This window comes from Eretmochelys imbricata, chromosome 11 (assembly GCF_965152235.1).
Source record: "Eretmochelys imbricata isolate rEreImb1 chromosome 11, rEreImb1.hap1, whole genome shotgun sequence".
NCBI classification, from domain to species: domain Eukaryota; kingdom Metazoa; phylum Chordata; order Testudines; family Cheloniidae; genus Eretmochelys; species Eretmochelys imbricata.
In genome coordinates, this window is record NC_135582.1 from 12,280,096 (window position 1) to 12,307,700 (window position 27,605).

Sequence of the window (27,605 nt, forward strand, 5' to 3'; positions counted from 1 at the left end):
AATCACCCCTGTGTGGACCTCAAGCATAAACAATTGGGGAGTTCTGACAATATTAAATGCAATTAGAGCACTGACTGCTTCTTTTCGGTCTATATTTTTATGTTGATTTTAGAAGCAGGGTTGTATTTCTCCTGTTTGTTATTCAAAGGTCCTTCCTTTAGGTGTTCCTGAAGTTATTTTGAAAGTGCCCATGCACTTTACTTGTAAAGCAGGAGAAACAGAATCCTCCTCCTTCTAAAGCCTCCCTTAGGCCCAGCTGGTCTACAAAGTTTTGAGTGTATAAGGATCACAATCACCTGTGTGGTCTGTACCATTTTGTTCCCTCCTGTAAACTCCTGGCATTGTGTTATTAGTTTGACACTGTTCACCTTCTGCTCAGTGCTGCATTCATCTATGGCACTCTGTAAATGGTTCACTGCAATAGTAATATTGTTACCTCCTGGCTAGTGAGTTTGAAACACCCTGCTGATTGCTTTTGGAATTGTTTCAGTTCCTTTCAGGTGTGGATGCCTGGTGTAAAATGTGTAGTGAAGGAGGCCTCCCATCGGAAATGCAAGACCTTGAGCTGGCCATCCATCATCATCAGTCTTTGTATGAACAGGTGACCCAGGCCTACACAGAGGTATGTGTTTCCAGGAGAAGAATTTTAACAACTGCTAACTGATTGCTTAGCAATAATATCTATACAATTATGCATTTTGGAGCTATTTTTAATTGAATAAATCAGTTTTACTTTCCATTGACTCATTGATATGATTGCTTAGTAGGGATAAAGCTAATGAACCTTTAAAATGGTACTTGAGAGATATGTGATCTCTTTACTCATGACTTCACATAGGAGGTCAGATTTGCTCCCAGGCAGTGGGCCCCCAATGTAGTAAGTCAATTTGGAGCAACAGCACAAACTGCAGCCACCCCCACACCTCTGGGGTACCTGTGACCAGCCAGGCAGCTCACCGGCTGGCCAAGAGATAGGCTGCTTCGTTACCTTTCCTGGGCATCCTACAGTAGTGGCGTTGCTGTGTAGCCCTGATTAAATTGCTTTCCGTTGGGAGTGAGTCCCTGCTCCAGTGCAGTTATTCTAATGGGGGTAAAGGGTATAATTTGATTTACTTTGCACACCATCAGCTCTTTTCAGTATCATCAAAGTCCCAAGACAGAGATGACAGGTCCTTATCGCAGCAAAAGATGTAAAAGACGGTGCCTTAAAGTTATATCCATTTGCATAAGCTGGGTCTCAGTAGGGAAATAAGCTTTCTCAGATCTAAAGAGCTTGTGTAAAAAGGATGATGTCAAGGTTGCTAAGACTAAAAACTGCCTTATGGCAGTTTGGCAAAAATCCTATAAAGATTTTCATTATGCTTTTGTCCCTGAATTGATCCAGGCTGTAGCAGGAAATAACTCTCCACAAACAGCTGACATTCAGTGCAATTCACTGCAAACAGACCAGTGCTCGTAGTCTGTATGCTTAGCATCTACAGATGGCATAATTTGCTTTGTGCTTCTTTTTTCTCATCAGAGGTTCTTGTTTCTTGTTCTTCACTTCCTCACGCTCAGAAGGCTCTGTATTGTCCTTGATTATCTTTCTGGCCAAAGAGAGCTGGACCTAGTTCCTTACAGGGCTTGCAAAAGCCTCTCCCAAACTGGCTAATAGAAATGTGTACAATAACTGTAGTGATAGTCACTGGACCAGTCAAGGTACCAGGCAACAGAAAATCTGTCTGGAGGCCGAGCACTTCTCCTCCGTTGGGCAGTGTAGGGTTAAAATGTGCCCTGTGAAGGCCAGGAAGGCAGTGTAGCCAAGGGAGCTGGATGATGCACTGATTCAACAACTCTCTAGCCTCTGCCAGGTATACAACCCCCAATGGACCTTAAAACCACCCTTCCATGCCAGAGCTTCCAGGAGAAGATGATGGTTGAAATACTGCCTATTTTTAGGATATAGATATTCAGGCCTGTCTGTAAAGGTCTATACTCTAAGAATTTAGGTGTATTCTTATCACTTAGCTAGTTATAGAGGTATAAAAGAAAGAAACAAAATCAATGTCTGTCGGTGTAAGGGCCTTCTCTTACTGTGACAGTCTAAGGCCCTGTTCTTAGGCTAAGGGCTTTGGCGAAGCAGCAGAGGCAGCCAAAAGCTGGGAAGCGACCGGTCACATCCTCACATTCCAAACTAGTCACATTGAAATAAGGCAATCTGGGGCTGTTAGAAAGGTGATCTAATCTATCACCTCCAGAGAAAAGGAAGAGCCTAGAGGATGTAAAAGGAAGTTTAGTTTGATAGTTTTCTGTTTGGTAAGAACTCACTTATCAATAGACACAGCTGAGAAACCCTCATGTCTTTATAGATGTAGTTGTAAAATCCTCACTTTTGTATTGTTTTGTCATTATAGTTCCCACTTTGCATGGTCTCTGTTTGGTTCTGTGATTGTTTCTGTCTGCTGTATAATTAATTTTGCTGGGTGTAAACTAATTAAGGTGGTGGGATATAGTTGGTTAAATAATCATGTTACAATATGTTAGGATTGGTTAGTTAAATTTCAGTAAAATGATTGGTTGAGGTATAGCTAAGCAGAACTCAAGTTTTACTATATAGTCTGCAGTCCATCAGGAAGTGGGTAAGTGGGTCGGTGGGTGGGAGGAAATGGGAACAGGGAATAGGAGTGGGGAATTGGATTCATGTTTTGCTAAGGGTAGGAATGGGAACAGGGCCACAGGTAAGGCTCTGTGGTGTCAGAGCTGGGAAGGAGGACACTAAGGAAGGAAACTGGAATCATGCTTGCTGGAAGTTCACCCCAATAAACATCGAATTGTTTGCACCTTTGGACTTCGGGTATTGTTGCTCTCTGTTCATGCGAGAAGGACCAGGGAAGTAAGTGGGTGAAGGAATAAGCCCCCTAACACCTACCCTCCCCAGGGAAGGACCCACCACGGTGCAGTGGCCTTCACTGGAACAGTAAGGTGGAATCTGCCCCTCTGTACACCAGCAGGGGTGGGTCTAGCTCACCCTCCTTACTTTTTCCATCATATAAATTGTGAAGGACTGAGCTCCTTTAGATGTTTAGAAAGAGCTTCTTTCTTTTCCTGTACCAGACGAAGAATAGTCAATTAAATATCATCAAGATGAGGAAATGTGTATATTAAAGTCTCTTTGCATAATGTATGCTTAAATGGTTCTTAAATAAAGCCCACTGCTACATCTTACATTATATGCCCCTGATATTTCCATCTTTGATATTCAATCCCACAAATCTGTGTTAAGATAAATAATAGTTAACTTTCAGTTGAAGACTTCACAACAAAGGCTAATGCTCTGTCCCAAACTCATCCTACTGTGCCCTAGGTAAGAGAATAGAATTTGGTACTATAGATTTGTTGTTAGGCACTCACTACCGCGAGTCACAGCCCATCTCCTCAGTAACATGGGCTACCGAGAACATATCAAACTATCCTCCACTTCCTTCCCAAAGAATATTGAATCAAGTTAAAAGTCTCAATCTTTATCTTTAAAGTGCTCCATGGTCTGGGGTCAGGATATCTTAAAGACCATCTAAAACTCTGGGATGAAGATATCATTGACAACTTCACTTCTCTGGTAACGTGGAACTCTCAGCAATAAGAATAAAGCTTGTCTGGGCAGGAGATAGAAATTTCTCTGGGGGGCTATCCGAGACTGTGGAATGAACTTCCCCAGAAAATAAGGACTGTCACAAACCTCTCCACTCCAAGTGCAAGGCACATTTCTTTGACCTGCTTTCTCTAATGCTCTACACAGAGCAAAAGTGGTGTGCATGCATGTGTGTGTTTGTGTCTCCGTATGAAAACAAAAAAAGACACACTATCAAAACAGAGTGCTCCACTGCATGAGTGTCTTCCTCTGGGGAGAGAGTGAGAGAACAAACAGCATCTGACAGATGTGTAGTCACATGATTTAATGCACTACTGGAAGGTGCTCAGATGATGAGTGCTGTATAAAAAACAAATATGCTATAGTTAAGGCTACGATTTAGTTGCAGAGGTCACGGCAGTCACAGATTCCATGACTTTACTGGAGCGCTGTGATTTCTTCCACTTCAGCTGTCAGCAGCTGAAGCCGGGGCTGGAGGCGGGACTATGCACCCCTGCCCTGCTGCAACTGGGGCTGGATGCCTGGAACCAGGACCCTGCTGCCTTGCAGGGGGCTGCAGCCAGGCTGCGCGCCACTGTCCTGCAGCTGTGGCCAGCTCCAGAGCAGGGGCTGTGCACGCCCCCATGGCTATACCCCTCCCACTGTGCCCAAGCCTGGGGGCTGCAGCAGGAGCCGTGTGCCCCTCTTGTGGCATCCCAGGGCTGTGCGCAGTCCCTCCCCTCCCTGCTGCTGCCACACCTTGGTGGGGGTGGCAGCTGGGCCGCGCACCCCTGTTCTGCAGCTAGCTCCAGAGTGGGGGCTGTGCGCCCCCGGTGACTGCACCCCCCACTGCACCCCAGCCCCATGGCTTCTGCCAGGGGCTGCAGCTGGGCCCATGTGCTGCTGCCCAGTGGCTGCAGTGGGGGTCGTGTGCCCCCTTCGTGGCTTCCCAGAGCCGTTCACCACCCCCCATGGCTGCTGCCTGGGCTTGGCATGAGCTGCAGCTAGGCTGTGCGCCCCTGTCCTGCAGCTGCAACCAATTCTGGAGCGGGGACTGTGTGCCCCCCGTGGCTGTACCCCCTCTGCGGTCGCTGGTGCCGGAGGTGTGCCCCCAGCCATGGCGGGGGTTTTGGCCTGTCAGTCCCCCCCCCACATCCATGAGACTCCATTACTCTCCCCTACTTAGCCCTGCCCCTTGTTATTTTTACTAATGTCACAGACAGGTCACAGGCTCCGTTAATTTTCCTTTATTGTCCGTGACCTGTCTGTGACTTTTACTAAAAATAACTGACAAAACCTTAGCCTTAACTATAGTGAAAGTATGTAGATATATAAACTGCAATTCAGTCATCATATTTAATGCAATGGAGGGTGCTCAGGAGTCAGAATGCCTACTTTGAGACAATGCAGATGACACCATATTGCTGAAAGTTTCTGCTACAAGGTATTGTGAAGCTTTTTGGAGATGCTCATCAAAAGCCTCATACAGTGCCCATTAGAGCCTATGGAAAGCCTCACTTTGACTTCTCTGCACTTTTGCTCAGGCTCTAAGCATATGGGGCCCAGTTTCTGCTGGACCCAAGCAAAGCTCACATATCATGGATGCAGGGAGGCAAGCAAGGACTGACAGGAAATCAGTTCGGTTTATTAGCTACCTAGGTGTGAAAGCTTTAGCTTATGCTGCTGGCAGAAGATCTTCCATCATCAGAGAACTGGGAATAATGGAGCCCCCAAGAGGCCCCTCTCCACCTTTTATAATGGGTGGGACAACTCTGGTGGATGAGGTGGTGGAGGTGGTGCAGGAGCCACCATCTTTATATCCCCCTCCACAGGAGGAATTTTTCAGGGTTTCTCTGGCCAGTGGGAGTTCATTTTATACTATCAATATGTCCAATGAATGTTGTGTCATACACACATTGGTCCTGCTTTGAGCAGGGGATTGGACTAGATGACCTCCTGAGGTCCTTTCCAACCCTGGTATTCTATGAACTATAATTGAGATGCCCCCTTTAGTTTAACCTGTTTTTTTTTTTAATTACTCTTGATGTTAGTACTGATTGCTGGGGAAAGGAGAAGGATGAGGAGAATACAGGATTCTAGAGTCAAGCCCAACTTGTGTTGATGAGTACAACATCTTGCTAAATGTGATTGCACCAAGTCTTGTTCATTCTTTGTCCCAAGAGGCACAATGCATCTGCTGTGAAGACCATTCCCTTACTTAGCTTAGCTATATCCACTAATCTGCAGAGGGGACCTTAGTCTGGTCACTTGCTAGGCTCTCAGCATGCTGCAGACCCAACTGGTAGGATATCTGGGATTTTAAAACTTCACAGTAACACCTAGCTGGAGAGTCTGGAGCCAGACTGTAATTTTCAATGCAAACAAGAAAGAAGCATGAATCAGACTAACTTGTTCATATATAGAGTTCTCATGTATAATTCACAGGGGGTGAGGTTCTTCCTGGGCATAGGTACAGCATGAGGTCTATGCAATTTAAGCCTTCAAAGTAGGGTGTAAGTGGAATGCAAATAGTGCATAGGCCCTTTGCTTATTTTCTGCACTTGAGTACCAGTGGTGCTCAAGTGTATTTCCCATAGATTGGCTTTGTTAAAAGTTGTGATGTGACCTGCTAAGCAGGAATGTTAATGCTGCTGTCCTTGAACAATCCTTGAAAAATGCAAAGCATTCACATGAAAGGAAATTCAATGACTTATTTTTCAGTTATAAGGAGAAAGCTGAAAGTGATTGAAAAAGCACTGTAACTAGCTACCCAGACTGGTGAAACTATTCATTTATCTTTTCAAATCAATTCATTAGCAAATCTTTCAGTACACAGATCTTTCATGTCCATTGGTTGAGGGGTGGTATAGCATTCATAAAAGAAACACTTCTGGAATAGGAAATTTTGAATCGAACAAACGTCGATGAGCCATAGAAGGTATGAAGGATTTGGAAAAACTCCTGTAATATTTTATGAATATTATGTGTACCTCTGTTTGACTATTATTGTTTGTTATATAATTACCAAGAGGGTTAATTCCAGCAGGAACAGGTGGGCAGATAGGCAGGAAAGCAGACAAAGACTGATACTTAATGGGACAATACAGGCATCATTCCCTTTGAAGTTTAGCTCTGACCTTATGGGAGGTAAATATCGGTTGGTCCCACTGGGCAAAGGGCCAGCTTGTAACCTCAGGGGACCTCCAGGTGGGAAGCTGAAACAAAGGCCTTTGAAGTAGATACAAACCTGAGTCTCTGATGCACTGGAGAGAGAGAGAGGGAGAGGGGCCGAGATTACAGGTGAGCAGACTGTCCCCTGAGACTCAGAGGGTTGGGTACTGGGGTAAGCTAGATCTACCTAAGCTTTAGGTAAGACAGATGCAAGTAGATGGTTGTGTAAGAAACCCTTTTTCCTGTTACACTGTGTTCCTGCTGTTGAGATTAAACATTACTTTGTTTGGTTTACTGTATGTGCACATTGATCACAGCCCCTAAAGAGAAATCTTATAGGACAGTTGAATCTAGCTGGGTCTGCATGAGCACTCATGGCTAGTACACAGGGTACTGTCCCCCAGGATCCAATTTAGAGAGTGAGAATTTTGGGACGGGTGAAGGCTAGTTGCCTAACACTTTAGGGAACTGCATTTGCAGAGCCTGAGATGGGCCAAAGGAGAAGCTAGCCCTGAACTGTGACAGAACATTTCCAGAAATGTTCTCCGGAATAGAGCATGTCCATAAATGCCGTTATCACCTATGCACTTACAAGTGAATCTAGTGAATATCTTATCTGGTTGCATGTGTTCTGCATCTTCTTTCAGAAAAGGTTCTTGAGTCTTCTCTGTTTGGAATGACTTTGTTCTCACTAACACTTGTATAAATCAAAAGTAACTACACTGAAATCAGTATAATTACAACAGGTGTAAGAGCAGGATCAGATCTATTGTAAAACGTAAGGCCACTAACAGCAACGTATGGTCCACCTGATTATCCCCACTTTGACAACATTATTTGTATATACCTCTGGCTCAACTTTCTCTGCTGAAATCCTCATCTGTATCATCATTTCCTTTTGCCATCCCTATTGCAACTCCATCATCTGTGTCCCCAGCAGGCTGCAGCTCCCCTGGTTCCAGCATGTACAGATTGGTCCTGCCCATTTTCATGAACAAAGGAATTTGAGTATACCCCCCCACACACTTACGCACAGCTCCCTAATCATTTCCAAGTCTAGTTCAAAACTGTCCTTTGTGTTTTGTGACAAAGTTCCTGCTCTACCTTGGTTGGTCTTGCACTTATTGGCAGATTTGCTCACCTTGGAGCTTCACGGCAGCCCTCAGCTTGGCCGTTTTTCTGAATTCACAGTCCAGGTCGACTCCTCCTGTGTCTGACCAGGAGTTGGGAGGATTTGGGGGGAACCCAGACCCGCCCTCTACTCCGGGTTCTAGCCCAGGGCCCTGTGGAATGCAGCTGTCTAGAGTGCCTCCTGGAACAGCTGTGCGACTGCTACAACTCCCTGGGCTACTTCCCCATGGCCTCCTCCCAACACCTTCTTTATCCTCACCATAGGACCTTCCTCCTGGTGTCTGATAATGCTTGTACTCCTCAGTCCTCCAACAGTCCCCATTCTCACTCTCAGCTCCTAGTGCCTCTTGCTCCCAGCTCCTCACACGCACACCACAAACTGAAGTGAGCTCCTTTTTAAAACTCAGGTGCCCTGCCTTAATTGATTCTAGCAGCTTCTTGATTGGCTGCAGGTGTTCTAATCAGCCTGTCTTAATTGTCTCCAGAAGGTTCCTGATTGTTCTGGAACCGTCCCTGTTACCTTACCCAGGGAAAAGGGACCTACTTAACCTGGGGCTAATATATCTGCCTTCGATCACTCTCCTATAGCCATCTGACCCGACCCTGTCACAGTTTATAAAACTGCAGAGACTTGCCCTAGCCTATTTTACAATCATCGGTGACCTTCTGTTCCCAGTAAAACCAGTATCAATCTAAAATAATGCCATTGATTTCACTAGAGTTATTCCAGATATATTCTCCCGTAACTGATTAGGAAGCAGCATGATCTGTGGAAAGTGCTTGGGACTGGGAATCAGGAGTGTCTGTGACAGCCTTATTGTATCACTATGGACAAGTCACTTAATTTCTCAATACATCAATATCCCTATCTGTAAAATAGGGATAATGACACTGACCCATTTTTGAGAAATATTCTGAGATGTACTGATAATACTCAGTAGTAGAAATGATCAAAAAAACTTTGAGAAAACCATTTTCTTTTGAAATCTAAATGTTTTGCAAAATCGTGTCAATTTTGCCTAAATTTATTTACGGAACTAAAAAAAGGGAATAAAAAGGTTCCAACATGTTGGACCATCTTCTTCTAACATTTTCACAACTAAACTTTTGTTTTGTTCCTCTTGAAATGACTTTTTGATTAGAATTTTTTTAATTGTGTTATATAGAATATAATTTTTAAGACATCTAAATTGCAATGAAAATCTGATCTGAAATATTTTTTTTCCTGGAATGTTCTTATGTGAAGAATCTTGGAATGTTCAGGCTTTGTTCCTAATTGGAATGAAAATATATTTAGAAATCTCAAAAGCCTCTATAAAACTGAATTTGCATTGTGTCCACAGCTCTGTTTAGTACTTATAGAGTGCTTTATATTAGTAACTGATATCAGAGCCACACATTGACAATCCATGTATTTCTCAAATCCCCTCTTACAAGACACCAACACCCACATTTGTTAAATTAAGATAGTTGTAGTTCATTTACATTTTGCATTTTATGGCTGAAATTTTCAGTGGGTCCCATAAAATACACAAGAAATACAATTTGGATGCATTCTTTTGCATGCACAGAAACCCTTTGTGTGTGTAAAGGCAGAGTTTCATATGTGAAAATGATTACACTTGCAACATTTGCATGTAGGTTTCTTGGGCCCATTGAAAATGTGGGCCTGTAGTTTTCTCTGAACTATTCCTAGGGAAGGAAAGATACTTTGGAGAAGGTTAGTACTACCACTTACTAATTTATTTTCTCTTCTCTTACTGAATGAAGGAGAGCATGGATTTCACCTTTTGGAATTTGCATTCATATGTCATAAGCTCACAAAGAAATGACTCTCTCTTACCATACCAACTGTGAATGTTTTAATCATCTGTGTATTTCTGAAAATGCTACCTCCTCACCAGAATGTGTCTATATGTCTCCTGCCTCTAAACACCACTCATAACACAACATTATTTCTCAATTAATTTTCAGCACCCAAATGTCTGCAAACCATGCAGTAGTTCAGTGTCTACCTTGGTATCTGTGGCTTTATATGGACCTGTCACTTCAGTGCCTAAGGTCCTACTGAGCAGCACAGTAGGTCCACTGTGAAACTGAGGCAGGTGATTAATACATAAGTAAAAATAAAAAAAAAAATTGCTCAAGGGTTCCTGTCTTTTCCTTCTAAGAGAGCCATTTATTGGGGTGTGGGTGGAGGGGGGGGGCAGGGGAGAACTGGGAGGATGAGACTATTCTTGCTGCAAGCTGTCAGATGTTATGTTATCAGCACCAATGAAGTTGTCCCCTCGAGACTCAATCTATTTCTTTCAGGTAAGCCAGGATGGGAAGGCTTTGCTGGATGTCCTGCAGCGTCCCTTGAGCCCTGGAAACTCTGAATCCCTCACTGCTACTGCTAATTATTCCAAGGCTGTCCACCAGGTCTTGGATGTGGTACATGAAGTCTTGCATCACCAGCGGCGCCTAGAAAGCATCTGGCAGCACAGAAAAGTCCGATTACATCAAAGGCTGCAGCTCTGTGTTTTCCAGCAGGATGTTCAGCAGGTAATGTCATATGTTAGAGCGGTGAAATGGAAGTCCGAATGACTAATACATGTTATGGCTAGATCACTTTGTAGCCATTAAATGTGTATGGTGACTCATCTGGAGGATATTTGTTACCACCTAGTATTATTACATATGCTAGATGTACAGTACTATCCTATTTCACCGTTCAGTACTTTTCAGCTATCTTTCGTAGAGTTCTTCATGTCAGATGCCACCATTGATAATGTAACTTATAACAAGAGACCTTTGATAAAATGTTTTGAAGGTTAATAGCTTTTGGAAGTAGACAGTTGGTTAGCACAGCTACAGTATATGCTTTAGAAAAAGATAGGTAATCGAGAAAAAGTGGGTGACAAGGTTAAAAGAAAAGGCCTGGGTGGAATAGTTTTGAATTGCCCCATTTTCCAGCTTGCCTTATGGAAATAACACTATAATGTTCGACAGAGTTTGGGCTCTTCACAGTAGAGCACAATCTTCTTTTTTGAGTGATCACTGCATATCCCAACTTGTGGGATCCAGGTGCCTGCAGTGACAGCCTGTTGATCAAACTGTACCAGCAGCACATCCCATGAGTGTAAATGTGCAGAGTCCATGTCAAAGAACTTCAGTTAAAAGTCAGTAACCTTCAGATATGCAGAGGTTCATTTTGAAGAACTTTGGTTACAGATAAGTTGCCTTCATTTTCTTAGGGGGAGTAGCTATAAGAATATGATAACTAACAATAATTACAAGAGTTCCATGCTAATAGCTGCCCTTCTGTACACAAGCATGAAGAACATTGCAGGAGTCTGCTCACTTCCAACTATGTGGTATGTTAAGGGGAAGGCTACTGGCTAAGTTGTGTGCTGCTAATATGGTGCCTGCTGTGAGTGAAGGGGCTGTAGGTTCTAATCCTGATATGGCATGTTAAAGTCCTTTTTTGTTTTTAAGTCATCCCTTTACAGTGAAACACAAAGAAGAGGTTGAGGGAGGAAGCTCTCATAAGTGTGTGAGGAAGGCGGGAACTGAGAACTATTGGGACACGCTAGCAGTGCCTGTGATGTTCTCATGTATGCCCAGTTGGGCACTAAAAACAGAGAGAATTGTAAGCATAGTGCTCCCTTGCAAATAGATACATTTCTTACCCAGCTTGAGCATTTTGTGGGCAGCGTTTTTACCTACTAAGGTGAAAAACGTTACTTTTGCTCAGCTTTTATTTAAAATCAAGATATTCACAACAGCGTTAAGGCCATAATTATTTACAAGAGATGCTTAATTTAAGGAACTTCTCTTACATTATATGTCAAAATATGTATGCTGCATGATAATGAAATCTGTAAGCTGCATAGTAAAGCATCCTTATGTGATTGAATGAGTACTGAGTTTCAATACTAGTGTATACTGGAAAATGTCTGAAATCCAAAAATGGCTGAAATCCGTTGTGACAAAGTAAAACAAAAAAAAAAGTTGGGGATTGTCCTGCTTTGGGCAGGGGGTTGGACGAGATGACTTCCTGAGGTCCCTTCCAACCCTGATATTCTATGATTCAATGAAAACATGTAAAAATCAAGTAAATATTAAAGTTTGAATAGTAACCTTCATTCACCCATATGTCACAGATTGTGCTACATTCCAAAGTGGATTTGTGAGTAGCCTAAGGAAGACTAGTCCAAATAAATGTGAGAGACACCTTTTTTCAGTATTTTGGGTCAGGTACTGCCTCCCTTACTCTGGTGAACAATCCTGCTGAACTCCATAGGACTATGCGTGGGGTAAAGCAAGCAGGCTTTGGCTTATTAGTGAAACCCATTCAGTCCTCTAGTCTCCTCCTCTTCCAGTCAATGGGGAATTTTGTCATTGTCTTCAACGAGAGTGGGTCTGGGGCCTTGGTGTGTATTATAACTGCTACATTCGTGAAAAATAAATTTCACATGAGCAGAATCATTTTAGAATGCATCACTGCAAAGCTTTGTAGTGTTCCATTGGCAGCAATCTTTCCAAATTTTCGTTATAATGAGTAGTTATTGTCTAGGAAGCAGCAACTTAATGACAGATGAGTTTCTGTCTTGGCACACACTTACTGTTAGAGGCATCTTTTTACTCTGCTTGTAAAATGGGGAGGAAGAGATGAATCATTTTGTGCTTAAAAACATCTATAGTGTTCAAGATAAATGCATCATAACTCAGTGAATGAAATTACCCTCCAAACAGACTCAGAAATGCGAGATAAAAATGTACACAGGGAAAAAAGATTTGGGGATATGATTTGCAAAATTGATCGGTATTTTTCAGGATCATTCCTATAGATCAGAGGTGGGCAAACTACAGCCCGCGGGCCACATCTGGCCCGCAGGACCCTCCTGCTCGGTCCCTGAGCTCCTGGCCCGGGAGGCTAGCCCCCGGCCCCTCCCCTGCTGACCCCCTCCCCCGCAGCCTCAGCTCACGGCACCACCGGTGCAATGCTCTGGGCGGCGGGGCTGTGACCTCCTGGGGCAGCGCAGCTGCAGAGCCCGGCCTGATTCAGTGCTCTGTGCTGCACTGTGCGGCTGCCTGTCCTGGTGCAGCTGTGCTGCCAGCCACTGGTGCTCCAGGCAGCGCGGTAAGGGGGCAGGGAGTGGGGGGGGGGGTTGGATAGAGGGCAGAGGAGTTCGGGGTGGTGGTGGTCAGGGGCCGGGGGTGTGGATAGGGGTCAGGGCGGTCAGAGGTCCCGAGGGGCCCGTCAGGAACGAGAGGAGGGGTTGGATGGGGCGGCGGGGGGCAGTCAGGGGTGGGGATTCTGAGGGCAGTCAGGAGACAGGGAGAAGGGATGGTTGCATGGGGCAGGGGTCCCATGGGGGGCAGTCAGGAAGGAGAGGGGTTGGATGGGGCTGTGGGGGGCAGTTAGGGGTGGGGGGTCTGTTGGTGGTCAGGGAGAAGGGGTGGTTGGATGGGGTAGGGGCTGCGGGGGGCAGTCAGGAATGAGAGGAAGGGTTGGATGGGGAAGCGGGGGCAGTTAGGGGCAGGGGGTCCAGGGGCGGTCAGGGGACAGAGAGTGGGGGGTGGTGGTGGATGGGGCAGGGGTCCCGGGAGGCCATCAGGGAACAGGGGGGTTGGATGGGGCAGAAGTCCCGGGGGGGGGGCGTTAGGGGGCAAGAAGCAGGGGGGGTCGGATAGTGGGCAGCGGCCATGCCACGCCTGGCTGTCTGGGGAGGCACAGCCTCCCCTAACCGGCCCTTCATACAATTTTGGAAACCCGATGTGGCCCTCGGGCCAAAAAATTTGCCTGCCCCTGGTATAGATCTTGCTTGGCAAGGTATAGTTTAGGTCTGAATTCTGTCACTAACAAACTAATAAATATACAGATTAATTAAAATATCTATTTGGAGATTGAAATGCACCATGTAAGGCAGAGTGATGTCAGAGTCCATCAAAAAAGTTGTCTAAATGGTCTATGCATGATGCCTCAAATTTGCAGCTTATATTTTCAGACACTTTTGTGGCAGGTTGCCCTGCCAGATGTCAAAATGTGGCCTATTGGCACTTATTTATTTTGCAGCCATTATTCCCTTCCCATGAAACCACTCAATCCTTCCTATAGGAAATACTCGCATACCCCTTCAACAGTGAGAGTGATATATGTTTGCTCTTCTCCCAGCTCATTGCCAATGTTGCTCCTTTGATTGAAATGTGATTAGTTTGGCTGCTTCTCAGGGAACACAGCAGCAAACCAGGAGACAAAGATACTTTATTTGCAGATAGTTTCCTTTCATGTACAGAAGCCCTGAGTCAGCTGGGAGCAGCTACTGGATACAAGAGGGAACCATGCCTTTTATGGCTGCTGAAGGGTAAGTGGGAGAAGGGCAGGATGTCAACCAGTTACAAACAAGCTTTGGTCTCTGGCTAGGAAGCAAATCACTAGGTGATAGTGACTTGGACAGTGGTGGCCCTGTCCCAGTTCTCATTGTTTGAGGACTGTTTTTGAGAAGGGCATGCTGGACACAGCGCCAGGCTTACCTGGATTTTTCTGACTTCATAGATATGTTATCCTAGCTTTATGCCCAGATATATTAACAGAGACAAGGTTCCTTGGTTCACTATCTGCCTCTGGACAGAGGCCAGGTGTCCATGTTGATTTCATTACATTTATTAGCAGCCACTGGTATGAAATGTTTAATGTGTAGCTGACACATCTGTAGCATCTTGTGGAGTGGATAGGATTGTTGTTTAGTGGCTCAGTGGGTAGTAGGGGGTAGCTGTCCATCCCCGCTGATGTGGTTCATTTCTCTTGCATCTCCTGTTCAGTGTAAATATGAAACTGCTTGGGGAAATTGCGATGGATATGGGGATGCATTGCCATCCATTTGGTGATAACCTTCAGCTATAGATCTCCTTCTCATAAAGTAGATATCTGGCTTTCTCAGATAGGTCCTTGGATGAGACTGAGCCAACTGATGCTCAGTCCAGAAAAAATCTTAAGGTGGTGCTGATTGGCAGAGGGAGCAACTTGAGAAATTGGGCAGGGGAGAGGAGATTTGTGACTGCTGATCCTTTGGTGGAGAGTGTCCATCAATTGTCTAACAGGCTTGCAAAATTGCAGTATTTTTGGATCCCTGAGGTGTTCTTGAATCTGAGGTAGCTCATGCAGAATGCACCTGCCAACCTTTTTAGTGGTGTTAGTAAGTGTGAGGAGATGTATTTGTGTCCCATGAACTGCAATGCCACCTGTTTCTTTATGATGCACATTCATAATGTGTCCAGCACTGTAGTGACTAGGCACGATGCTAATCTATAAAGCCCTATTATTTGACACTGGGCCACCCTTAGGAACCACCTCTCCTTGAATATACTAACAAGATATCAGAAATCAGCTGAAGTCCTGTTGCTCGCCATTCCTATATGCACATTCTGGGGACTTGAAGTTGGGTGTCCTTAGTGGAAGGCACCTGGGTCTAGAACTTACTACATCCATTGGTCTGCATGAGCTGGAGTTTACTGGCTTTCAGAGCCCAGTGCAAGACTCATCTTTGTAGCCAACCCAACACTTGATAATTCACTGTGGTTGGCTGGAGTGGTCAGATAGGTTGTGGGATGTTTAGTTTAACACGCTGTTACACTTAATTTGTCAGGATGGTGCAGAGAAAGTGTCATTAAAATTCAATATAGATATAAAGCTGGCTGGCAGGAGAAGTGCAGGTGGAAGGAGGAAGCACTCTCCCCTCATAGGCAAGTACTTCAGCATTATAATATCTTTGGTTTTCACTGGCTGGAGAAGCAGATCATGCCCAAACCTATAGCTCTTGCGTGGAGCATAAGGTACTGCCCATATGGCACCTGCCTGATTGTATACAGTCCCCAGATGTATTGGATCCTCCAGGTGATACATAGTGTCTATTTAGCCCATTTACAGAAGAGTGCTAAGGTGTATGAGGTAGTTTATAATCCATTATTCTCCAGCTTTAAGACTAAGAGTCTTTGAAGGATTATATTTATACACTGCCACTACCACTCGGTTTTCCTGATCGCTTCAGGGCAACTGATAGTTCCCATTACGCCGCTGGCAGCTTTCTATCTCTCTTGCAGAGTGTTTCAAAGGCACACCAAATAAGGCTATATATTCCATTTTATGCCTTTATTTACAAGAAGCGTTCTCACTGGGTCTCATAAAATAAAAGAAACTTGCAAATAGTAAGGAAGAGGGATAGTACAATCAAGTCAAGTTCTTATTTACTGCCATGTGACTTCAGCCATGACACTTTGTTAAAATGCAAAATAAAAGCATAATATGAAATATGTACCACACAAGCAGATCTGTCCCATACAAATCCCAAGTAAAGAGTTAGCCTTTGCCAACAACCGACAGTTCAGTAATTAAAAGATTAAAATTCAGAGCATCACCAAGGATCTTCACAGCTCCTTCAGTCATTCCATCAAGTAATAAAATATGCTTAATGTTTATCACTCCCAAGCTTAAATCTCAATAGTGTCACCTCAGAGCCTTCTCTGTTTCTTACTGGTTTATTAGGCATAAGTGGCCAATGCTGTCTGGCGTTCCTCTTACCTATTAGTGAGTAGATGTTCCAATTCTGGAGTTATTGTCTGGAGTTACTGTCCAAAAGAAAAAGGTCTTCCATTCTCCAAAACCTAGAGATAGAGATGTCTTTGTTTTCAGTAAGCTAGATCTTCTAGCAATTATTCAGTCTTCACAGAATCATAGAAGATTAGCATTGGAAGAAAGCTCAGGAGGTCATCTAGTCCAACCTCCTTGCTCAAGGCAGGACCAACCCCAACTAAATCATCCCAGCCAGGGCTTTGTCAAACCAGGCCTTAAAAACCTCTAAGGATGGAGATTCTACCACCTCCCTAGGTAACCTATTCTAGTGCTTCACTACCCTGCTGGTGAAATAAATGTCTCAGCACACAGTTTGGATAGATCATAGAGTGCAGTGTTCCCCTACATAGCTTTGAGAGTTTAGTTAATGTGTATGAATTTTTAAACCACACTTTATATCCCTAACAGCCTCTTATTTAGTACACGACAATTGCTTGTCTAGCAAGCATCCTCTAGTGTTTGCACAGTAAATCTGTAGAAAAAGGATTCCCCTTTTGCTTCCATCCCTTGCTTTGTCACAGATGATGAAATAAAACAACTTGGCAATAGTTTTTTAATGGCAATTTGCTTTCCATTCTATTTGTTCTGACAAAAAATGAGCATCTTTTCAGGCAATATGAGTACCAGTCTAGATGAGAGAGGAGATGTGTGGCCTTCACTCACTATTCTGAGGTGAAGGACTGACAGGATGGGACCTTTTCAGTAACTAATGCTGAATTTCTGTTAAGTTCATTTGGAAATAAATAGTACTCTTCCACTTGTGTACCAGGTACATTCATTAGGATCAGTACTGTGGCAAGGGATGTCAGATGAATAAATAAAAATTGGACCACTTAAGTGTATATTGGCTAGTCATTTACTCATTTTAGATGTAGACTAGAGTTCACTTAACTAGTTTATGAGTGATCATTCTTCAGCTCAAATCCTTAGCGGCACGTGCAAATGCAAAGCTATTATTCAGTAGCATCCTAAGAACTTTCAGGGGGCCTCGTCCTGGGAGGAGCTAAGTGCCCTCATTTCCCATTGATGTCATAGGAAGCATTCAGCATCCTGCAGGACTGGTCCCCTGGGGAGGGCATGGGGATAAAAATGGGTTTAATTAATATTATTCAAACCCTCCCACTTCCCAGAATGCTTTAAAATTAGGACCCTGTTCTTCCTAGAAGTAGCTTTTGCATATTCCCACTCCCTACTGTCCCCTCTCAGCCAGCGTATCAGGTCTTGGAATATCATAGAAGAGTACTGCTTATCATTTGCCACTGCCCCCATCAGCCACTAGAGTTTTATGTACCTTTGAAGGTGTGTAGCAGTGATCATGTTCCCTCTGTACTACCTTGATGTACAGAATTGTAATAGCTCTTTGGGTTCATACAGTCATGGCACCACTCAGCACAGCCTCAGACAGGATTGTGGCTAAAAGCTTTGAGTAATGATCTCAGTATTCATTCAGTAGTATTAGTACTTAACATGTTCAGAGCAGGGTACAAAGATCAATTAATTAATCCTTCCCTCTGAAGCATCTGGCACTGGCCACCGTCAGAAGACAGGATAGTGGGCTAGATGGATCATTGGTCTGACCCAGTATGGCTGTTCTTCTCTAATCCTCATTAGACTCCTGATGAATACAGTGATTACCATTAACAATTACTACACTCTGACATAAATTCTGGGGTACCACACTTATTCCTGGTTTTAACTGCAGAGAAAACTATACAGCCTGACTGACCGTATTTGCAATGTTGCAAATGTTGATGTTTTAGTGGCAAGACTGTCACTAAGTATTGTTCTCCCCATTGTAACTATGGCTAAGCCAAGGCATAGAGAGGTTAAGTGACTTGCCCAATATTGCACTGTAAGTCAGTTTTACAGGCAGGATTAGAATTCAGTAGGTGCTTTATATGCTCAGTTACTACTGTGATGAGTATGGAATAGTTAGATGGGCAGTACCATGATCAATTAGACTGCTTCATGCAAATTTCAAAGCAACAATAATATTTGAAGATTAGCCTTCATTTACTGTTGTTCTGATTGGATTTCTTTAAGAATGTTTTCATAGGTGTATTTCATAAATGGGTTAAAGGTAATCAGCCAAATTGAACTTTTCCAGTGACTTGGGGTTTGATCCAGAACCACTGAAGTCAATGGAACATATAGTCACAGGAGCAGACCCTTTCTAAATCATCATCTTTAATTGCATCCATCTAACATCCAGGCCATCAGAACATTGTTGGCATTTAGCAGTCTTGAAATCATAGCATGGGAGGATAATTTTCAAACCATTTTCACAACACAAAGTTCTGCTCTTAGTCTCTCCTGTGCAAGCCTAATCAAGTCAAGTGTATTCCACGTGTGTGTAAGATAGAGCAGAAATTGATAATTTAATTTAAACTGGACCTTCATATGTTTGGAGAATCAAATAAAATCCAACTCTAAGAGTTCCCCATTTCTCATATTATTTAAAACCCTGTAGACGTTTGCTACCCCTTTAGTCCAATATATATTCCACTGACTGTAAAAATCACCAGGTGACATGATCCAAGTCAGATGGTCTTAATTTAAAGATAAAGAGCCAGATCCTTGGCTGCACAGCATTCTAACCAGAGGGGAACAAGGTGTAAAGCTCACATTTGGTCTTCCCAGTCCTGCTGCTGGCATGTGCAAGGCCAGTCCCACTGTGCTGGCTTAGAGCAGCTTTAGTGTTAACTTCCATCTGTTGTGAATGGCCAGAGGGAGCTGAACTCATTCCCAGGAACTGGTATTGTGTAGGAATGTCCAGGCCATGCTCTGTTTCCTCTGACTACCAACACCTCCTTTTCCCTGCTGTATTGGGAGTAGAGAGAGGAGTGGCATAGAGCACTCATGCTGGCACTATACAACTGAAGGATCCCCTTGCGCTGGGCTTCAGGACTAGATTGCACTGGAACCCCAACACAAAGCAGCTACACTACACAGAAGAATCTTGCCCCAGTTTTTCTTCACTTGCTTCTCATTTTACAACTCCTGAATGTTTCCTTTAATTCTCAAAGACTGATAGCAGAACTTTAGCAAGCAAGCATCTATAACAGGGGTTCTCAAACTTCATTGCACCGCAGCCCCCTTCTGACAACAAAAATTGCCCCAGGAGGGGAGACCGAAGCCTGAGCCCGCCCGAGCCCCACTACCCTGGATGGGCAGGGCTGGCCTTACCATGAGGCAAACTGAGGCGGCCACCTCAGGTCCCAGACTGTGGGGCGGGGGCACCACTAGGACCAAGAGTGTAGAAAATTATGTCTGCTGCTGGTGCATATGTATTCTCTCTGCTCTAGATGCAGAGAGATGGTGGAGTGCTGGAGGAAGGAGGGTACAAGAGACATAACAGGCAGGCAGGAGAAAAGGTGAGAGGGAATAACAAAGCAGCAGGAGCTGCAGGGAGAGAGAGGAGGAGGAGCCTCTTATGTACCTCTCTAGCACCCCCAGGAGCCTTGACCGAAACACCAGCTTCTCAGGGAGCTTCCTGTTTCCTGCTGCTTCCCTGAATCCACTTGAGGAGAACAGGCAGTCAGCTGAAGTAGTAGGAGCCAGTTAGGCCCTTAAGATAATGATATCTTCCCTCACTCTGGACCTGCTATCAGCCTGCTTATTTGTCCCCTTCAACTGAGTGTTGAGAGCCACTATAGCTGGCACAGAACAGCAGTCATGAGTGAAAGAAGAAAACGTCCCTCTGGGACAACATTCAGAAAAAGAAAGAAAGCAAAGGAAGCTTTTCTATCTAAGCAGAAAGGAGCTCTCTTGAGATACATAGGCACAAATGTTCACGGTGAGCCTTACGGCCCCGGTGAGGATGTGAGTGGTAAAAAGATGCCTGATCTTCCAGTTAGTCAGAGTGCAGGTGACCTGGCAGCTACTGCAGCATCCATATCTCCATCTCAAATGGATGTAACCATGCACATTCCTGAAGAAAAGTGTAGATCAGAGAAGAGTGTGGTGGAGGCACAAGAAACAGCTGCTGCTGAGTTTAGTTCCTTAAGTCTAGATGATCCAGGATTGTGGACCCACTTGAGCAGTAGCCTGAGGGACTTCCTTGTACTGCATATGCCACAGCAAGTGAAAAACTTCATGTTCCTCAAAGACAATGAATATAGAAGTTTCCATTCAACACATTATTGGCATGAAATCCCCAATGGTGACAAAGTGGAGAGGCCATGGCTTATGTACTCAAAAACCCAGAATGCTGCATATTGTTTTTGTTGCAAACTCTCCCAGTCTAATGTTCCAGCCGCAGTGGGTTCTACAGGAAAAAAGGACTGGCTAGAAATCTGGCATGCCCTGAGAAGGCAGCAAATCACCAGAGAGCATTCCATAGGTGGAAAGGTTAAAGGCCACCATAGATGATCAGCATTAAAAGAAGATTGCATCAGAGTCTCTTTACTGGCAAAATGTTCTGAAAAGGCTCACTGCCATTGTCAGAATGCGTGCTACTGAAAACCTAGCACTGCGTGGTACTTCAGATCAGCTGGATGTACCAGACAGTGGAAAATTCCTTAAAATTGTGGAGCTGATGGTTGAGTTTGATGCTGTACTCCAGGTGCATCTAAGAGTCACCACCCAAGAAATGTACACGCACCACTACCTTTGAAAAACAATTCAAAATGAGATCACACAGTTACTGGCAACAATAGTCAAACAGAAGATTGTGGCAGATCTGAAGTCAGCAAGATATTACTCTGTTATTCTGGACAGCACCCCTGACATTAACCATCCGGAACAAATGGCTTTAATTGTGCGTTTTGTAACAGAGCCTAGTGAAAATGTCCCTGCAATGGTGACTGTCAGAGAGCATTTTTTAGAATTTATTGACATTGATAATACTACAGGAGCTGGTATGACAAATGTGCTTCTTAAAAAGCTGGAAGATATGGGACTTGCGATAGCTGACATGAGAGGTCAGAGCTACGATAATGGTGCCAACATGAGAGGAAAGAACAGAGGACTACAAATACGGATCTGAGAGTTAAACTCTCGAGCTTTTTTTGTCCCATGCAGTTTTCATTCATTGAACTTGGTGGTCAGTGATGCAGCATCAGCTTCTAGTGAAGCTGCTGAATTTTTTAATGTAATTCAAAGTATCTATGTATTTTTCTCTGCATCAACTCAATGGCAAATTTTGAAGCAACATCTTGGAACATCCTCTGACACGGAAACCACTGAGCATCACACGATGGGAAAGTCAAGTGGAGGTGATAAAGCCTAACACACACCAAATTGGGAAGATAGATGATGCCATAGTTGCCATTATGGAGGATAATGCTATGACAGGAACTGTTCGTGGGAGAACAGTGGCAGAGGGAAATGGAATCACCGGAAACATACATAACTTCAAATTTCTGTGTGGCTTAGTGTTGTGGCATGACATATTGTTTGAAATAAATGTTGTAAGCAAGGGACTCCAAGGTGTTGACCTTGATATATCTGGAGCAATGGAAAAACTGGACAAAGCAAAATCATACCTCTAGTCTTATCAGTCAGATGAGGGATTTCAAAATATTCTGAAGAGTGCACAGAAGTTGGCAGAGGAGCTTCACACTGAAGCTGTTTTGCCACTCATTCAAGAATACAAGAGTCACCGAAGAGGAAGACATTTTGATTATGAGGTACGGGATAATCCCATAAGAGACCCCAAACAACAATTCAAAGTTGAATTCTTTAACCAGGTGCTAGATTGTGCAATACAGTCAGCTGAAGAACGTTTCATGCAGCTCAAGGAACACAGCATTATATTTGGAATGTGGTATGATATTCCAAAACTCCTCACTATACCTGAAGAAGACATACACCAGCAATGCAGGGCACGAGACATAGTGTTGACGCATGATGACATGTGCGATATTGATGCGAGTGATTTAGGGGATGAACTGAAAGCCCTTTCAAGATCCATTTCAGCAGGATCAACTCCAAAGGCTGTTCTGGAATATACGTGTCAAATAAGATGACCACCCTCTTTCCAAATGCTTTTGTTGCTCTGTGCATACTTCTAACACTTCCTGTAACAGTTGCCAGTGGAGAACGCAGCTTCTCCAAGCTGAATTTAATAAAAACACATCTACGCTCCACAATGACACAGGAGAGGCTGTTTGGCCTTGCAGCCATCTCAATAGAGCATGAGCTGGCCCAGACTGTGGACCTTCGGGAGGCAGCTGAAATCTTTGCAACCAAGAAGGCACAGAAAGCACCACTTTGATTATTCAAACAGATAAAAACGCCAGTGTTTACTATGCAGACAAGAAAAGTTAACTTTCAAATGCCTGAACAGCAAATGTAAGTGTTACTTAAAATTTTTGGAACAAGGCATTTTAAGTTGTTAGTTCTCCTTTATTGAGGTAGGTAGCAGAGCAGTGCCATGAGAGGAGTAGAACGGGAAGAAGGCAGAATTGAGACCTTTCAAAGTTTTGGCCCAAGCGCAGGGGCATGGGGGCGTCATTTGAGTACCCCGACTCAGGTGCCAAAATGTGGGCTGGCCCTGTGAATGGGTGAGGGGCCAAAGCCTGAGCCTCACCGCCTTGGGAAGCAGGGGGGGGCCAAAGCCCTCAGGCTTTGGCTTCAGCTCTGGACCGTGGTGCTCGGGCTAAAGCCCTGGGCCCCAGCAAGTCTAAGCCAGCCCTGGCGACCCCATTTAAAGGGGGTCGTGACCCACTTCGGGGTCCCGACCCACAGTCTGAGAACCGCTGATCTATATTATGCACGGATATTGTGGTCAGTGCTGAAAAAGCCACAGGGGAACTGTGTTGCTGACCCTGGAAAAAATTTAAGGAAGAAAAATGTGTTTTATGCTACAGATGATTGAAAGTTGGTAAATTATTTGCTCCCTGGATAGGCTGCAGTGCCCCAACTGAGAAATTTACATTTTTGGCATGCTGTTTTGATATGACTGGCTTTAAATTTCCACACTAAGGCTTCGACTCACCCTGCAAGCGTCTGATGAACATATGGTATAAAAATACCTAAGAGGTATATAGAGCTGTCAGCCTGAGCAATTAATTGCTTTAAATACTTTACAACCCAAAGAAAAACAAAAAGGACTGTTCTGAACTTCTAACAATGCTCCTTAAATACAGCTCAATGTTACCTGGCATTTTCTGTGCCAAAAATATTCACAAAAAACCCTGTTTTTAAATGATAACATTTTCATTTAATTATATTTGTCAGGAAATTCTTTATGGCTCATTGATTAACAATGCTCTATCCTGTGTGTAATTTGATTTAAAGTCTCATTTGAAATTAGTTAGGAACAACCATTCTTTCTTCTGCTCTATAGTTGTTAATCTAAGCAGACTGTTCTTTTTTGTGCTTTAAAAAGCTCTGATTAAAAATAATAATAACTTTCTAATTTCCACCTGGAGAAATAGCATTAAGGAATATACTTCAGGGCTAGGCTTTGGTTTCAAACTAAAGTTGACTTAGCCTTGATGTAAGACTAGAGCAAGACGCTTTGATGGTCTGCACAGCTGTCTCAGGGAATAGGAGCTAAAGAAATCTGAACCAGCTAGTTTGATCTCTGAACCTAATGAAGCCAGAAGAGGAACTAAAAAGTAATTCCTTTGAGGCCAATAAAATGTCTTGCTTGTTTTGGGCCCCCTCTGTCCTTAAAGACAGCTCTGTCAGTCAGGTGATCCATTTTGCTGAACAAAAGAGCATTTGGGTCACAGCTGAGAGTTCAAGGCTCTTCTTAGAAGGCCTAGTCTAAAGCCTGCAGAAATACTATTGGCTTCACTGGGTTTTGGATCAGGCCCATAATGGAGCTTGGAAAGTCTTTTGCTTTATGAAGGATCAGAAGAGGTGATTTAAATACAGAAGTTCTCCGTAATGTAAGTGTGGACTGCAGTCTAACAGTCCGATCTTGCAAACTGTTGCGAACTCTCCACCATTAGAGGGAGGTTGTGATCACTCAGAATCTTGTGGGCTCAGTACCTCAGGATTTGCAGGTGCTTTGTGGGAAACTGAAAGACATTCTGAGGCACACTGAACAAGTGTTGTTGTTATTATTTATGTTTAGGAGAAGTGTCCTTGTAGAGCACATGCTGTATTTCTCTTCTGTATTACTGTACCAGTGGCATGTGCATGAAAATTTCCCTGAAAATATGACACATCAATCAACATAATTGTTTCTAAGTGGCATGTGTTTTCAAGGCACCATTGGATCTTTAATTGGGATGGCAAAAGGTGAGGAAAAAGGAGCGGGGCTATTCATGAGTGAGAAGGCCTCCAAAATAGTGAAGCAAGAGAAATTAAGGGAAAGCGTTTTCTCCAGATGTGTTTTTTGAAAGCAGTTGCTGGAGTGACAGATTGTCACCAGAGACTAGGAGAAAATAGCCCCTTGAATAAATGTAAAATATAATACAATGAAACTTTAAGAAATAATAATATTTCACATCTATTGTGGCCCCTTTCATTCAAGAACCTCATAGTGTTTTTCAAAGGTAACCTCCTATAAATATACTTAAGTGACTTGCCAGAGGTCAGTAAAAGCCTCATGAATAGAACTCAGGATTCTTGATTCATAGTTCCCTGTTCTAATCACTAGTCTTCACTGCTTCTCCAACATTGTTCCTTATAGAAAGGTCTTATAGAATTTAGTGAAGTTCTATAGAAATGAAATAAGGATCAGTTACCCTAAAAAGTAGAGAATTATGTTTATAGGTTGGTTGAGGAATTCTATACAGAAGTTATTGTTTTCTACTACATTCTGTTCTCTTGATCTTTCCTCTCCTTTCCCCACATTTTGTCTTTGTTGCCATCTTCATGATCTTCCCTGTCACTCAAGCATATAAGATAAGGATCATCTTTCACTCTGCCTTTCCCATGTTCCAAACATTCAGATTGTCTTTTTCCAAATCTGCCCTTCTCTTTATGTCCACACAGCTAAAATTCCTGTGCAGGGCTTGACCATTGCCAATCTTAATTGCGTTGTCCTCCTCCTCTGTTTCATCCCTGACAGCAACATTGCCCACTCTGGTTGATTTAAAATGCAGCTGCTACCATTATCTTCCATGCTCATCACTAGAGCTGGCCAGAAAACACAATTTCCCTCCTGGGACAAATTTCAAATCTTTGAAAAAAAATTCTTTACCAAATTGGGACAAAAAGTCAAAAATTTGAAGTTTTTCTCAGGAGAAGTCTCAAAGAATTTCACTTTTGGAGAACTGAAATGGAATTTTTTTGGCTCGCTTCCTTGGCTGCCTGACTGCCCTCGGAGCCAACTGCCTGGAGTGTCAGGCAGCCTGGGGAGCTGGCCACCCAGGGACTTGGTAACACAGCACAGGAAGTTGGTGATCAAGCAGCTCAGTGGAGACAGCTACCCAGGCAGTTGGATGCTGGCTGCCCAGGGAGTCTCGGCAGCCCACCAGGTGGGCTGCAGTGTAATCAGGGAGCTTGGGAACCTTTGGACCTTTCATTTTTTTACTTCTGACAAAAACTGAAATTTTCCTTCAGAAAAGTTTGCAGAGACTGCATTTTCTCTCAGAAAATCTTTCTTATGGAGAATTCCCAACCATCTCTACTCATCACCCTGACTATATCACTCCCTCTTGAATCCTCTAGAGGGTCTTATTTTCCTGTCTCACCAACTTCAAGGTCCTTATCCTTACTAATAGCTCTTTGCTACTCTCTCTCTCCCTATACTTATGGGGTCTTCCACTCTCTGTTCTGCCAGTCTTGAATGTCCATTTATGTGCATTTCCCGCAAAACTCTCCAGATTTTCTTCCGTGCTGCCCCTTATGCATATAACACCATCCTTGAAGCAATGGTCATGCAGTGTGGGGGAGTCCAGGCCCTGCACCCCTCTTCCTGGGATTCACTGAGACTCTCAGCCAGCCAGTAGAACAGAAGAAGGTTTATTGGACAACAGGAAAACAGTCCAAAACAGAGCTTGTGGGTACACCCAGGACCCCTCAGTCCAGTCCTTCTGGGGGAGCAGGGAGCTTAGACCCCAGCCCTGGGGTTCCCTGCGTTCCTCCACCCAGCCCCAAACTGAAAACTAACCCCCCCCCAGCAGGCTCTCTCCTGCAGCATCTGTTCACATTCCTGGGCAGAGGTGTTACCTCCCCCTCCCGACTCAGGTTACAGGCTCTAAGGTCTCCCATCCCCAGGGCACATTCCCAGGTCAACACTCCCCTCTCCCTGCTGCGTCACATCGTCACATCTCTCCCCCCTTCGAGACTGAACTGAGCGGGGTCACTCTGACCAGTGACCTGGGGAAGTTCGGGGCCCCCTCTCCGGGACAGCGCGTCCGCTATCAGGTTGGCACTTCCCTTCACGTGGACCACGTCCATGTTGTAATCCTGCAGGAGCAGGCTCCATCTCAGGAGTTTGGCGTTGGCTCCTTTCATCTGGTGCAGCCAGGTCAGGGGAGAGTGGTCGGTGTACATGGTGAAGTGTCGCCCAAAGAGATACGGCTATAGTTTCTTGAGGGCCCATACCATGGCCAGGCACTCCTTCTCGATGGCTGCGTAATGTTGCTCCCGGGGTAGCAACTTCTTGCTGAGGTACACGATGGGGTGTCTCTCCCCCTTTTCATCTTCCTGCATTAACACCGCCCCCAGTCCCATGTCTGAGGCGTCGGTGAACACCACAAAGGGCTTGTCAAAGTCTGGGTTTGCCAGAACTGGGCCACCGACCAGAGCCTCCTTCAGCCCTGGAAAGCCTCCTGGCACTGCTCTGTCCAGACCACCTTGTCTGGCTTCTCCTTCTTGCATGGCTCAGTGTTGGGGGTGGCTATGGCGCTAAAGTGGGGCACAAATCTTCGGTAGTATCCTGCCATCCCAATAAAGGCTTGGACCTGCTTTTTGGTGTGGGGAGCGGGCCAGTCTCTGATCACCTCCACCTTGGCTGATTCCAGCTTTAGGCAGCCGCTCCCCACCCGATGGCCCAGGTAAGATACTTCAGCCATCCCCACCTTGCACTTCTCCGCTTTTACAGTCAGCCCAGCCCCCTGGAGTCGGTCCAGCACTAGTCTAACCTAGGACACACGGTCCTCCCAGGTCTGGCTAAAGACACAGATGTCATCAATATACGCCACGGCAAAACTCTCCATCCCCCTCAGTAGTTGG

The 27,605-nt window shown here is 44.4% G+C and overlaps 1 protein-coding gene across 1 annotated transcript in view; it reads left to right on the forward strand.

Moving 5' to 3' along the window:
• The window catches only part of LOC144272365 (kalirin), a 562,727-nt gene that overhangs the window by 364,407 nt on the left and 170,715 nt on the right, over positions 1–27,605 (forward strand). Inside the window, exons 8-9 of the mRNA XM_077830366.1 lie at positions 491–622; positions 10,223–10,453. Coding sequence (XP_077686492.1) covers positions 491–622; positions 10,223–10,453 — 363 coding nt within the window. The remainder of the gene's footprint in view (positions 1–490; positions 623–10,222; positions 10,454–27,605) is intronic.